The sequence below is a fragment of the Cyprinus carpio genome, chromosome A5 (assembly GCF_018340385.1).
Source record: "Cyprinus carpio isolate SPL01 chromosome A5, ASM1834038v1, whole genome shotgun sequence".
Lineage (NCBI taxonomy): Eukaryota > Metazoa > Chordata > Actinopteri > Cypriniformes > Cyprinidae > Cyprinus > Cyprinus carpio.
This window is the reverse complement of record NC_056576.1, coordinates 7522537-7536077: the sequence shown is the minus strand read 5'-3', so window position 1 is coordinate 7536077 and position 13541 is coordinate 7522537. Positions and strand designations below refer to the sequence as shown.

Here is a 13541-nt window from a genome sequence, read left to right as displayed (position 1 = left end):
TCAGTCATAAAGCTCTGTTATCCTCTCAGTCGTGGTTGGGGGTTCTGTCTGGATGACCGGCCATCTAAGAGGGACCTCAGCTCTCCGCTGGCAGCACCGGGAGTGCGATACACCCCCCAGCACCAGTGCCAGCTGCAGTACGGACCCAACGCCACCTTCTGCTCAGAAGTGGAAGTAAGGAGTGCATTCATTCAAAAATCAAGATACTGTATGGTTCTAAAATATTTTGTTGATTCTAAAAATGAAAGGGGCTCTTTAGGATGTCAAGCCATTCATTCAGGCTCTTTTGGTTCCAGAATGTGTGTCAGATTCTGTGGTGCTCTGTTAATGGATCCTGCCGCTCCAAACTGGACTCGCCGATAGACGGAACCAGGTGTGGACCTGAGAAGGTACGAGAGGTTCACTGTACATTTAGAGAAACGTTTTGCATTGCTATGCATTTAACTGTGTGTTCATGTGTGTCAGTGGTGTATCTCTGGTGAGTGTGTGATCGTAGGGAAGTTACCGGAAACAGTGCATGGAGGTTGGGGTCCCTGGAGCACATGGTCTCACTGCTCTCGTACCTGTGGAGCCGGCGTCCAATCAGCAGACAGAGAATGCATCCAACCCAAGTACACATCACTCTCATCACTCTCTTCATTATTCCTTACTGCTTTTCTTTTATTAATTCTTTTTTTTTTAGTAAGGTTTTAAAAGGTTTTAGCAAGAAATCATTAAATTGATCAAAAGTGATTTCTGAAGGATCACGTGACACTGATAACTGGAGTAATGATACTGGAAATTCAGCTTTGCATCACAGGAATAAATTACGTTTTAATATATACTACAATAGCAAACAGTTATTTGAAATTGTAATAATATTTCACAATATTACTTTGATCAAATAAATGCAGCTTTGGCGAGCAGAAGAGACTTGATAACATTAAAACTCTTACAGACCCCAATATTTTAATATCAATGTGCTTATGTAGATAGATACATAATTCTACTGTAGCTATAGGGTAAGATTTGTTTTAAAGAAATCAATATTTAAAAAAAAAATGAAAATGTGCTTTATTCCTGTGATGACAAAGCTGAATTATATATACATTATATATAATTTATAGATATAAAATAAATTACAAATACATTATGTGCCAAGAAGATTAACAATTAAAAAGTTATTAATCAATTTATTGATGTCATGCTTCAAAATAAAAGGTGAAGTCGAGTGCATTGCATTCTGGGATATAGTATTCTGTGCAATGTGCTTGTTAGGTGGATATTCTATTTATAGATAGAATTTGCACTATAAACAAGTATTGTGGTAGTATACTGTTCTGACACCGATTGTTGTTCATGCATTTCTGCCCATTATCTGCTGTACTACCAGCAGAATACACTAGAGGACACTCTTGTAACTCTTTTACAAACTTTTTGGTCTGTTGTTAGGGCTCTGTCATAAATTGACTACTAGCATCTTAAAACCACACCATTTTAGGTTTTTAAGTAACCACTTGTGAATTTTCTCAATTTCAATCGCTCCACCGTCTTTTCTTGTACATTTTGCTGAAAATGATCTGTAGCATGATTTTTGTTTCTGTGTTCAGACCTGAGTTTGGAGGCAAATATTGTACAGGCGAGCGGAAGCGCTACAGAATTTGCAACACAAAGCTGTGTGCCAGAAAACATCCCTCCTTTAGAGACATGCAGTGCAGTGAATTTAACACTGTGCCTTACCACAATGAACTCTACGAGTGGATACCTGTTGCAAGCTCATGTAAGATCACTTTGCATCACATGCATCAAAATATTGCATTCAAACTTGTATATGTGCATGATACGAAATCAATATTTTTGGTCATTTTTATCAGGAGAGAAATACACATTTTAAAAATATACACTACTGTTCATAAATTGGGGGTCATAAATTGGGAGGTTTTTAATGTTTTTGAAATATGTCTCTTATGCTCACCAAAGCTGCATTTACTGTATGTGACCGAAAATACAAAAAAGAAAAAAGAAAATTTAAAATAAGTATTTTCTATAGTATACAGTTTAACTTGAGATTTATTCCTGTAATGCAAAGCTGAATTTTCAGCATCATTACTCCAGTCTTCAGTCACATGATCCTTCAGAAATCATTCTTATTTGCTGATTTACTCCTCAAGAAACGTTTCTTATTATCATCAAACAAGCCCGAACCTGAACAACCTTGCATCGCAGTCATGACTTCTACATCGCTTGCATTTTTTTCAGAAGTTGGAAAAAGTCTAGCTGATTAACTTTTCTCAAGGACTGTTTGAATAAACACAACTGGCTACACAAATGTAAAGCATTTAATGTTGACTTGAGAAATAAAAGCATGTGCTTTCTAGTTGAACAGCTGAGCCAAGATACTGTGTTAATGCACGCTGCGACGGTCGAGGCCTGTTGACATTAACATAAAACTTCTTACATGTGGCTGCTTACAATTTTATAGAGTTAGTTGGTTCACATTCAAGAAAGCCCCAGTTTTATTAGCCAGCTTTAGAGGCGTGTGGATTCCTGACACAAGTGTTCAGTCATTGTTTGCTCTGTTTAAGCCGTTGGAGCACAGCGTGAGTTTGTATTGTAGATTATAGCCTAAATACTATTTGATGTTTGCATGGTAACAATACCAATTAATTATACATTTTATGTGTTTTTTCTTCTTTGGGTCTTAAGCCCCGTTCACACCAAGAATGATAACTATAAAGTTAACGATATTAGCGTCCACACCAGCAGACGATATCGTCTGTTTATTCCAAGCAAACGCTCGTCTGCCGCTGATGATATTAAATCTATAAAATGTTTCGGTAAAATGCATTTACAAACAGTATTATATTAAAATGCTTCACTGTATTATACAGTAAATAGCACTGTCTTTCTCTCCTGTTCTGTCTCTCTCCCAGCGCGTCCATGTGAGCTGCACTGCAAGCCTGTGAATGAGGCCTTTTCTGAGAAGATGCTGGATGCGGTTACAGATGGAACGCCCTGCTTTATGAACAACAACAGCAGAAACATCTGTGTCAATGGTGTGTGCAAGGTAGTGTGGCTGGGTATGTCTTACTTTCACCCATTTGTGCTCATGTGTGCGCTGGTGTATTGGTCTGTTCTGTAGCTGTCTGGTGTTTTTTGCCTCCTCCTAATGTTCATCTTTCATGTTATGAGGGAAGTAAATTGTGAGTTATGTTTTATTGCCAAAGAGAAAAACTATGTTTTGCGTTTTTGTATATGTGGTGATGGTTTTGTATATTTCTGTGATGTATGTGTAATCTTTCTCCAGGAGGTGGGTTGTGATTTTGGCATCGATTCTAATGCTAAAGAGGACGGCTGTGGTGTTTGTCTTGGTGATGGATCCACTTGTGAGACTGTGAAGGAGAACTTTGTGGAGCAAGACGGATCTGGTGTGTAAGACTAGTAATCTCTAGCCCTGCCTCTGAGTAGCACACATGACTTCTATGTTTATATATATATATATTATATACTAAATTAGATTTCAGAAATGATAAGTCCACATAAATGTACACAAATGTTTTAAATGGCTTATAAGTGAGATTATGTGATTTAGGTTACACGGACCTAGTTTTGATCCCTAAGGGAGCTCGGGATATCTTCATACAGGAAGTGGAGGAGGCTGGGAATTTCCTTGTGATCCGAGCGGCTGATTCAGAGGAGTATTACCTCAACGGGAATTACATAATTCAGTGGAATGGAGAGTACGAGGCAGGTGGCACTAAGTTTTACTATGATCGGACTGGTAATATGGAGAATCTCACCTCAGCAGGACCAACAACTGAACCGGTCATGATCCAGGTACTGAACTTTACACACGTAAACACATTTGCCATATTACATATGGCAACATATTAAAGGAATATTCTGGGTTCAATTTCAATTAAAGGGATACTCCACCCCAAAATGAAAATTTTGTCATTATTCACTTACCCCCATGTCGTTCCAAACCCGTAAAAGCTTCGTTTGTCTTCGGAACACAATTTAAGATATTTTGGATGAAAACCTGGAGGCTTGTGACTGTCCCATAGACTGCCGAATAAATAACAGTGTCAAGCTCCATAAAAGGTATGAAAGTCGTCGTCAGAATACTCCATCTGCCATCAGACGTGCAATCTGGGTTATATGAAGCAACGGGAACACTTTTTGTAAGCAAAGAAAACAAAAATAATGACTTTATTCAATAATTCCTTTGTAAACGGTCTCCTCTGTGTCTCTCCATATCACTGTATGCTGTGTATGTTCTTCTGTATCATCCACGCCATTTATTTACTGTAGATATTTATTTGGCATCCATTTCATCCAAAATATCTTAAATTGTGTTTCGAAAACGATCAGAGCTTTTATGGGTTTGGAACGACATGGGGGTAAGTGATTAATGACAAAATTTTCATTTTGGGGTGGAGTATCCCTTTAAACCCTATAGACGCATTATGACATTTATAAAAACGAGAAAATTTGTGTTTACAGTAATGCACAAACATTGGAAATATATAGGTTGAGACATTTTGAAATATAAAACTTTAAATAATTAGTTATGATAATTAAAACAATGCTTTGTGGATAGCTGCATTAAACCCCTTTCTGGCACAAATTATTTTTTGTTGAGCACAGAAAAGATTGGCATGTATTTTTTTTTCATATAAATATATTTTACTACCTGTTGTGTTCTCTGAAATCAGTGTGTATTTTGCTTTGACTGAAAATCCAATTTTGGTTATTTTGAGACACTGATTAAAGAGTCAGTGTTATTTTCTGTGTTAATCATGGGAAACATTTCACGAAAACAGCTCATTGTGAAAAATAATTTCATTATCATTACAGACACAAATAGTTTGATTTATCCCTCTTCTTCTGACATTATTTATATTAGAAAGATTTGGAAATAAAGTAGCTTCTAACTGGTGGCACTTGCAAAGAAAGATGATTTGTTGAATGCTGTCATTAATGATGGATGCTTTTCTTTCAATTTGAAATGTTCAGCTGTTGTTCCGAGAGGCAAACCCCGGTGTCAAATATGAGTACACCATTAAGAGGAGTCGCCCGCTGGGCAACGAAATTCTGGAACCAGAGCACATCTGGAAATATGGAGCCTGGACTGACTGCAGCACCACCTGTGGGCTTGGTATGGAGCATGATTTTTCTTTATTCAATCCATAGTTCAACTGTAGCATCATTACTTCTAAATAAAGGATGTTTTGGTGTGTTTATATTGATAAAGGTTACCCCAGCAGGGCTTTGATAGCATGTGACTTTCTGTCTCTGTACAGGTGAGCAGCATCAGCCCGTGCGCTGTTTTGAGGCAGAGGTTGGTGTGGTCGAGGAAACACTGTGTGACCCCAGCACACGTCCTGATGACAGGCATCGCAAGTGCAAGAACATAGACTGCCCTGCAAGGTACACTACTAAAAAACAGCTAAGTTCAGAACAGCACACCACCATATTAGTCTTATTTATAATATCTCCAGTATGTAATATGTATATACAGTATAGAATGCAGCATTTCTGTATGCATAGAGTACCCAGAAGACCTACAATAATTCCCAGAATGGTCATTACACAGCAGAGTATACTATGGTGATCAATGTACATGTACAGTATACCATAATTCAGCACTGCATTTCATTTCCAGTGTGAAGGAGAACCAGAAATTATATCAACTGAGGTTTTTAAAATCTTTTTCTTGACTCATTATTTTAATTGTACATGAACCTAGATTAAAAATGCTATTTATTTTCTTTAAATAGGACATTTTTATCTTTGCCTATTCCATATTGTTTCATATGAAATAGTAGGTCATAAAGAGCTTTCATTACTGTTTAAAAGTTTTTTTTTTTTTTTGTAAATGATTTTGAGGACATCTTTTATGTTTACCAAGGGTGCATTTATTTGATCAAAAATACAGTAAAAACAGTCAAATTATGAAATATTATTACAATTTAAAATAACTGTTTTTTATTGCAATATGTTAAAACATTTAATTTATTCCTGTGATGCAAAGCTGAATTTTCAGCATCATCACTCCAGCCTTCAGTGTCACATGATACTTCAGAAATGTCTTTACTATGTATCATATATATCATATAATTTTACTATATGTCTTTACTATAATTTTACTAAATGTCTTTACTATATATCATATATATCATATAATATCAGGTGGTGGGTGGGAGGATGGCAGACATGCTCGGCTACATGCGGTCCAAACGGAGTGAAAAAGCGCACAGTTCTGTGTATACGGACTGTGGCCGGAGAGGAGCGGGTTCTTCACCCTGGGGACTGCAAGCAGCTGCTCAAACCCAAACCTGTGATACCTTGCAACCGAGACGTACCATGTGGGTCCGAATGGACAGTGGGGAACTGGAGCGAGGTGGGTAGTTGTCTTAAAAATTAACATGGTTAATGTACTTTACATTCACCATGATGATGGTAAAAAAAAAAATGGGATGGAAAATTATATTTCAACGCTTTTGTATTCAATGTTTTGCGAGAGAATGCAAATGTTTTGCAAGCGAATGTAAAGTTTGAAAGGGGAACGGATTGCTTTTCCTCAAACACAAATGCATTGAAATATAATTTTTCCTTCCATCTATTTTTTCTATCACCATGTCCTCTTAGTGGCTCTGTATCAGTTGCATGTTTTGTGGATTGTTTTGAATTGTTCATGGTTTTAAAAAATTCTAAACACCCTGAAAATTAAAATTCTGTCATCATTTCCTTACCCTTATTATTATTTTGTTCCATGTGACTTTTTTCTTACAATTTGACTTACTTTGAGCTATGAAGCTCATAAGGACAAAAACCACAGTAAAAGTCCTAAAACTGTTCATAAAACTTTATTAAGATTTGTGAAAAACTTGAAATATGATTTGTGCATTATTTCAAGTTTTTCATAACTTCTGAAGTCATGCAATAGCCTTGTGTGAGGAAGAGACCGAAGTTCAAGTTAGTTCAATTAAAACCTTTGGTCTGTCAAAACTCAGTCGTGCATGTACATATTCATAGTAGTGCTGCACGATTAATCAAAATAAAAACAAATTTTCAAAATCGCTTAGTGTGATTATCAAATTGCAAAAAAAATATGCAATATTATTTCTAACATATCACTGTAAAATAAATAGTAATTTTTAAAAATTAGTAAATATTTTTAAAAAATTAATAATAATTATATATTTTTTATATAGCCATACTGATGTATAATAACAAAATGTGGGCAAAATTGTTGTTTTTTTCCAGAAAAAAATGTGCCCCAAATCATGTAGCCCTGATTCATACATAGTAATTAGTTGCATAGTCATATTATTTAATTTCTGTGTTACCCAAACTTATGATTGTGTGTCATCCCGCAGTGCTCTCTGTCCTGTGATGGAGGGATAAAGTCAAGAGTCATCAAGTGCATGGCAAAACAACCCGGCCGGTGCAACTCTGCCAGTCGACCTCGTTCCACGATCCTCTGTAACCTCCAGAGCTGCTCGTCCACTAACAGATGGACAGGTTCTCCATTCCGACCACGATTCCGACCTAGAGACCGTCCTAAAGTCCCAAAGCAGGCCCCCGGGACCCAAACACCAGGATATAGCACCACTCTCATGCCTCCAAACACCTCTACTACCATTACGACCAACACTTTTCCAACGTCCACAACATCTGACATCATCCATGAAGATGACCAAGACTTTATCCTGGTGAGGGATGATCACAAAGGCAAAGGTGGTCCTGGATGGGTTCCAACAAATACTGAGGACGAGGAGGGAAGCACAGACTTACGCCCTCCAGATAAAAGCTACACCCCGGGTTATGATTACATAGCAGAAGGTCCGACTGGAGAAGAAAGGACACATGAGGATGACATGTTTACCAGCACACCTGAAGAAGTCTCCACATCTGCTGTCCAACCATTGCATACTAACATCCCCACAACAAAACCAGCCACTACTAGTAGAACCCAATACAATGATCATATGACAACATCCCCAGTGCTGCAGAAAACAACAAGCTCATATGAACCAAATACCACCCCGAACCCTAAAGTGCCACATTTGAATACTCAAAGTCCACAAGCAACTGTTCCTACAGTGAAGATACTGAGAAAAGCCTCACAAACACCGAACAGTCCAAGCATAGGCAATGTGTCTAAAACAGGCAGGCAGAAGCCAGAGACGGGGACCACCACGGATGACTACAGGAACCTGAATGCACGAGATCCCGTCAGTAGGAATGCATTTTGGAAAGTGGGCACCTGGAGTGATGTAAGAATGCAAACTTATGGCATTATGTCTTACATTTCCCGCATTAAATGATGCATTACCTGAAGAAAATACTAGTGTTTGCATGGCAGCAAAAGAATAGTGTTAAAGGATTGGGTAAGTTTAGTTAACTAGTTAATTTCTTCCTCAGTATTTTTGTCTTGTTTGTCATAACAAATATCTAAACATTCTTTAGTCAAGGTACATTCTCTTGAAAATACTTGTTGATACATATATTAAAATTATGTGAGATTATGCTTAAAACAAGAAAATATATTTGCCAATGGGGTTAGAAAAATTAAGTTATGTTCCTTTTGAATTAAGTTTATTTTTCTGAACCCACTGGCAGAATTGTTTTTTTTTTAACTCACTTAATTTTGATAAATTTATCTGAAAAAAAAAAGACTTTGTTTGACATCATTTTGCTTCTTAATTTGATGTATTTTGCTTTAAAAATGTTAGATATTTGTAATGGGAAAAAATACAGAGGAATAAACTGACACTTTTTGCAGTGTAAATATTACAGCATTATGGTATTTTGAAAGACAAACATTTCATCACGTAAAAAATAATTTAACCTTAAATATCTATGAAAACTATAGTGTTTATTTTAAAAAATAGCACACTGAAAGTTTGAATGAGTCTCTACATTAGGCGGTTCAAGTTGAATTACTTGCAAAACTTTGTGCAGAAGAACAGCATTTTCTGAAGAAAATGAGAGGAGTTTGCAGTATTGTTGGTGAATAAAAGTATTAATTTCTTACTGTGCCCAAACTTCTGAGTGCTAGTGTACCAGTTTATTTATACATTACTTGGAGAGCAACCCATGTTCATTTGGGAGGTAATAAAATGCAGTTAGCAGTATTGATACTATTATGTATTTTTTTGTCCCAGTGCTCCACTACGTGTGGTCTCGGTGCGGTTTGGCGATCAGTAGTCTGCAGCTCAGAGCGTGAGGAAGACTGTGCCAGTGTGAAGAAGCCAGAACCTGCCCGCCGATGTAACCTGCGACCCTGTGCCACCTGGAAGAGTGGTAACTGGTCCAAGGTAAAGCCACGATTTCAAAAGAAACTAAATGACTGTATCCTGCAATGAACTGTGACGTCCCCCTTTCTTTAGTGTCCTGAAGGCTGTGTGACTGATACGAAGCATCGAGAAGTGCATTGTTTCGACACTCAGAGCAGACGTCCATTGAGGCCTTTTCACTGTCAGGCTCTTTCATACAAACCACACAGCAGTTTGCCCTGCAGCACCCAGCCCTGCCTGCAGTGGATGCTCTCACCCTGGGGAGAGGTGCACATACGCATGCAGAGAATACTGTTAATATTGTTTTTTGTTAATATTTTGAGTTTTTATTTTAGTTTTCTATTTTAATTTTAATGAATTTTTAAGAAATTGTGTTGTCTTTATCATTTTTGTTATTTTTTTTTTTTAGTGTCCTTGATATACTATATGTGACCCTAGACCACAAAACCAGTCATATGGGTCAATTTTTTCAGATGAAAGGTGAATAAATATGCTTTACATTGATGTATGGTTTGTTATGATAGGACGATATTTGTCCGAGATACAACTATTTGAAAATCTGGAATCTGAGGGTGCAAAAAAATCTAAATCAGAAAATCGCATTTAAAGTTGTCCAAATAAAGTTCTTAGCAATGCATATTACTTATCAAAAGTGAAATTTTTATATATTTACGGTAGGAAATTTGCAAAATATCTTCATGGAACATGATCTTTACTTAATATCCTAATGATTTTTGGCATAAAATAAAAATGGATAATTTTGACCCATACAATGTATTGTTGGCTATTGCTACAAATATACCCCAGAGACTTAAGACTGCTTTTGTGCTCCAGGGTCACATATTATTGTTTTGTTATTATTTAGATGTTTTTTTTTTCATCTTAATTTTAGTTAAAGTTTTTTTTAAAGTAATTTTGTTGTCTGTTTTTGTCATTTTTATTAGTTTTTATTTGTATATTTTCACTTTAATCTTAAAGTTTTAGCAATTTTGTTGTGTTCTTGTCATTTTTATTACTTTTTGTTTTTAGTGTCATTGATATACTATTATAGTTTTTGTTAATATTTTGAAAGTTTTTATTTTTATATTTTCACTTTAATTTTAAAGCTTTAATTGTTTTGTGTTTTTGTATTGTTTTATTATTTTTTGTTAATATTTCAAATTTGTTTTTATTTTTATATTTTCACTTGAATTTTAAAGTTTTACTGAATTTGTTGTTTGTTTTTGTAATTTTTATTTGATTTTTTAAATATTTTTTAAACATGTCTACAGTATATAGTTTTTATTCATTTTTATTTACTAGTTTTAGTTATTTTTGTTTGTTTGTTTGTTTGTTTTAGTTTTAATTATTTTAGTATTTTAAATTAAAATAAATAAAAATGAGAAATTATGCCCTGACAGCTAGCTGCAATATATATATATATATATATATATATATATAATATTATATATATATATATATATATATATATATATATATATATATATTTTATTTTATTTCAGTTAATATTTATTTTACAAGGGAATGTTTTTTTTTTCTTTTTTCTTTTTTTTTTTTTTTTTTTTTTGGATGGTTTTAGTTTTAGTTAACTCTAATAGAGTTCTGACTGTTTTTTCCCCTGTGGTTGACAGTGCTCTAAAAGCTGTGGGCGTGGAGTGAAGGAGAGACGTGTGTACTGCACCGTGTACCAGCGCTGCAACATCACGCTCAAACCCAACAACACTGAGTCCTGCCATCTGCAGCCCTGCACCAGCTGGGCGACTGAAGCCTGGGCTCAGGTAACACACTGCCAAAACCTCAGTGTTCATTTATAGAAAGGAGTAAATATAGGGTCTAGTTCAGGCTTAGTAGGAATATTTTTGTAACAAAATTAATAATTTTATTCAGCAAGGATGCATTAAATTGATCAAAAGTGACAGGAAAGATATTTATAAGGTTACAAATGAATTACCATCCCCAAATCATTTAAACCTATTAAAACATAAAGTTGGGGTGGGATGTGTCAAAGGGCTTGTCCTTTTTTAAAAGCCGAATCAGCTATAGTTTCCATTCCATGATTTGTGACTTGCCATTGTTAGTGGTATTTATAATCAAGTGGGCGGGACGTTCCCATTCCAAAGAGCATTTTATTGGACAAAAATTGTTGTACGCCCCTCCCTGAGCACCTATGATGTCATCACGGTTTGACAGTGCTCCAGAAGCTGTGGTGGAGGCGTTCAGAAGCGAGCGGTGAGGTGCATAAATGAGGAATCGGGCGAGGAAGAAAAGACCTCACTCTGTGCAAAAAACAATAAACCTGACAGTGTGCAGGACTGCAACCCACAGGAGTGTAAAACTGATTTAGGTAAACTCTATTATATAATATCATGTTCTGTTTGTTTCATAATTGTTGATAATCCTACAGTGGACCCTAAATGTATTTGGACACTTAAAAATGCCTGAAGGTCATTGCATTTAATAAAAACAATTTAAAAATATGAATAAAAACTATTAACTCGATGATACTATAATAACACCGATTTTTAGTGGATGTATGAAGTCAGTTCTCCTCAAGTTCACACAGGTGACCTAGCAGAGAAACCACAGGTGTATTTCATTACATGATCCACTAACGTCCTGATCCACTATCAACAGGTTATTTTACAAAAACCCAACCAACTTCTTTACAGCTGCCTTAGAGCGTAAAGGAATACTCCACCCCAAAATGAACATTTTGTCATTAATCACTTACCCCCATGTCGTTCCAAACCCGTAAAAGCTTCGTTCATCTTCGGAACACAATTTAAGATATTTTGCATGAAAACCAGGAGGCCTGTGACTGTCCCATAGACTGCCAAATAAATAACAGTGTCAAGGTCTATAAAAGGTATGAAAGTCATCTTCAGAATACTCCATCTGCCATCAGACTTGCAATCTGGGTTATATGAAGCGATGGGAACACTTTTTGTAAGTGAAGAAAACAAAATTAACAACTTTATTCAACAATTCCTTTGTCAACGGTCTCCTCTGTGTCTCTCCATATCACGGTATGCTGCGTATGATCTTCTGTATCATCCGCGCCACAAGGATGCACTGTTCCTACATGTATTTAGCTTTGATTTGAAAGAAGACAGCGAAGACATCCTTGTGGCGCAGATGATACAGAAGAGCATACACAGCATATGGTGAAAATTTTCATTTTGGGGTGGAATATCCCTTTAATAAAAGTTATTTTGTTTAATATTTTGTTTTCTAAAGCAATGACAATTTATGCATTTTTAAGCATGGCTTACATGTTCCAAATTTGTTCAACTTTATCCATGAAAAATGTGGTCTTTTTGTGCAAGACGCCAAAAATCTTTTCCCCCGAAGTACATGCAAAAAACATTCTGGAAAATATAAAGTTGTGCCAACATAGATCATTTTAATGTACAATCCCATGGCTTTGTAGCTTATTTTTAATGTTAAAGCCCTTTAAATAGTTTTTTTTTTTATTTTGTTTCTCTTCTTTGCAGGCCTAGTTTGTAAGAAAAACAGCATGTCAACACGTTTCTGTGAGAAACTCAAGCTGCTGGGTCGCTGCTCGCTGCGCTCGATCCGCAAGCAGTGTTGTGTCACTTGTCTGATGTAACACTGCAGAGGTCAGGCTTGGGTCAACGACCAAAAGCACAAACTACTGGACACACTGCACGCAGAGGTTCATGGTGCTCTAGAAATGCAGACGTCCCTCTCAAATATATGAAAAATATGTGGTTTTTACTTGAACAAAGGAATCCTTGGCTTTTGACGATGTGTTTCCTACATTTGTCTTTAAATGCGTCTTGAAATACTTCAAACTTTAGTTACAGGATTCAACATCAGTTAGACAGTTAACCTATATGTTATTTTTTGCACTCATTTTGGACTTTTTGTTGTTGTTCTTATTCTTCTTTTTAACCTAAAAATATATGTTTTTGACAGGTTTACCAGTCAAGAACTGGTTGAGCACACAGCAAGACACCTGTCTTTAACGATCCACTTTATATATTATATATATATATATATATATATATATATATATATATATATATATATGATATATATATATATATATATATATATATATCATGGATCAGTTGAAATCTGCTATGAAGCAAGCAAAAGTTTTTGCACGTACAGGCTGATATTCAGGTTATTCATTAAGAAAAAAGTAGTTGTTATTATCTGAAGCGTCATGTGACCACTGTCTGATGAACATTATGCAACGCTTTCACAGTCAAAATGTGCACTTAGTGT

General features: G+C 35.8%; 1 protein-coding gene across 1 annotated transcript in view; it reads left to right on the top strand.

Moving 5' to 3' along the window:
- The window catches only part of LOC109095663 (A disintegrin and metalloproteinase with thrombospondin motifs 12-like), a 29600-nt gene extending 16322 nt beyond the window's left edge, over window positions 1–13278 (top strand). Inside the window, exons 9-24 of the mRNA XM_042752504.1 lie at window positions 30–174; window positions 297–389; window positions 466–611; window positions 1590–1759; window positions 2913–3046; window positions 3287–3407; window positions 3572–3816; window positions 4999–5140; window positions 5286–5412; window positions 6175–6385; window positions 7365–8264; window positions 9156–9308; window positions 9381–9554; window positions 10919–11065; window positions 11478–11631; window positions 12782–13278. Of these exons, the coding sequence (XP_042608438.1) occupies window positions 30–174; window positions 297–389; window positions 466–611; window positions 1590–1759; window positions 2913–3046; window positions 3287–3407; window positions 3572–3816; window positions 4999–5140; window positions 5286–5412; window positions 6175–6385; window positions 7365–8264; window positions 9156–9308; window positions 9381–9554; window positions 10919–11065; window positions 11478–11631; window positions 12782–12897 (3178 nt within the window). The 3' untranslated portion in view covers window positions 12898–13278. The remainder of the gene's footprint in view (window positions 1–29; window positions 175–296; window positions 390–465; window positions 612–1589; window positions 1760–2912; window positions 3047–3286; window positions 3408–3571; window positions 3817–4998; window positions 5141–5285; window positions 5413–6174; window positions 6386–7364; window positions 8265–9155; window positions 9309–9380; window positions 9555–10918; window positions 11066–11477; window positions 11632–12781) is intronic.
- Window positions 13279–13541: the final 263 nt, after the last annotated feature.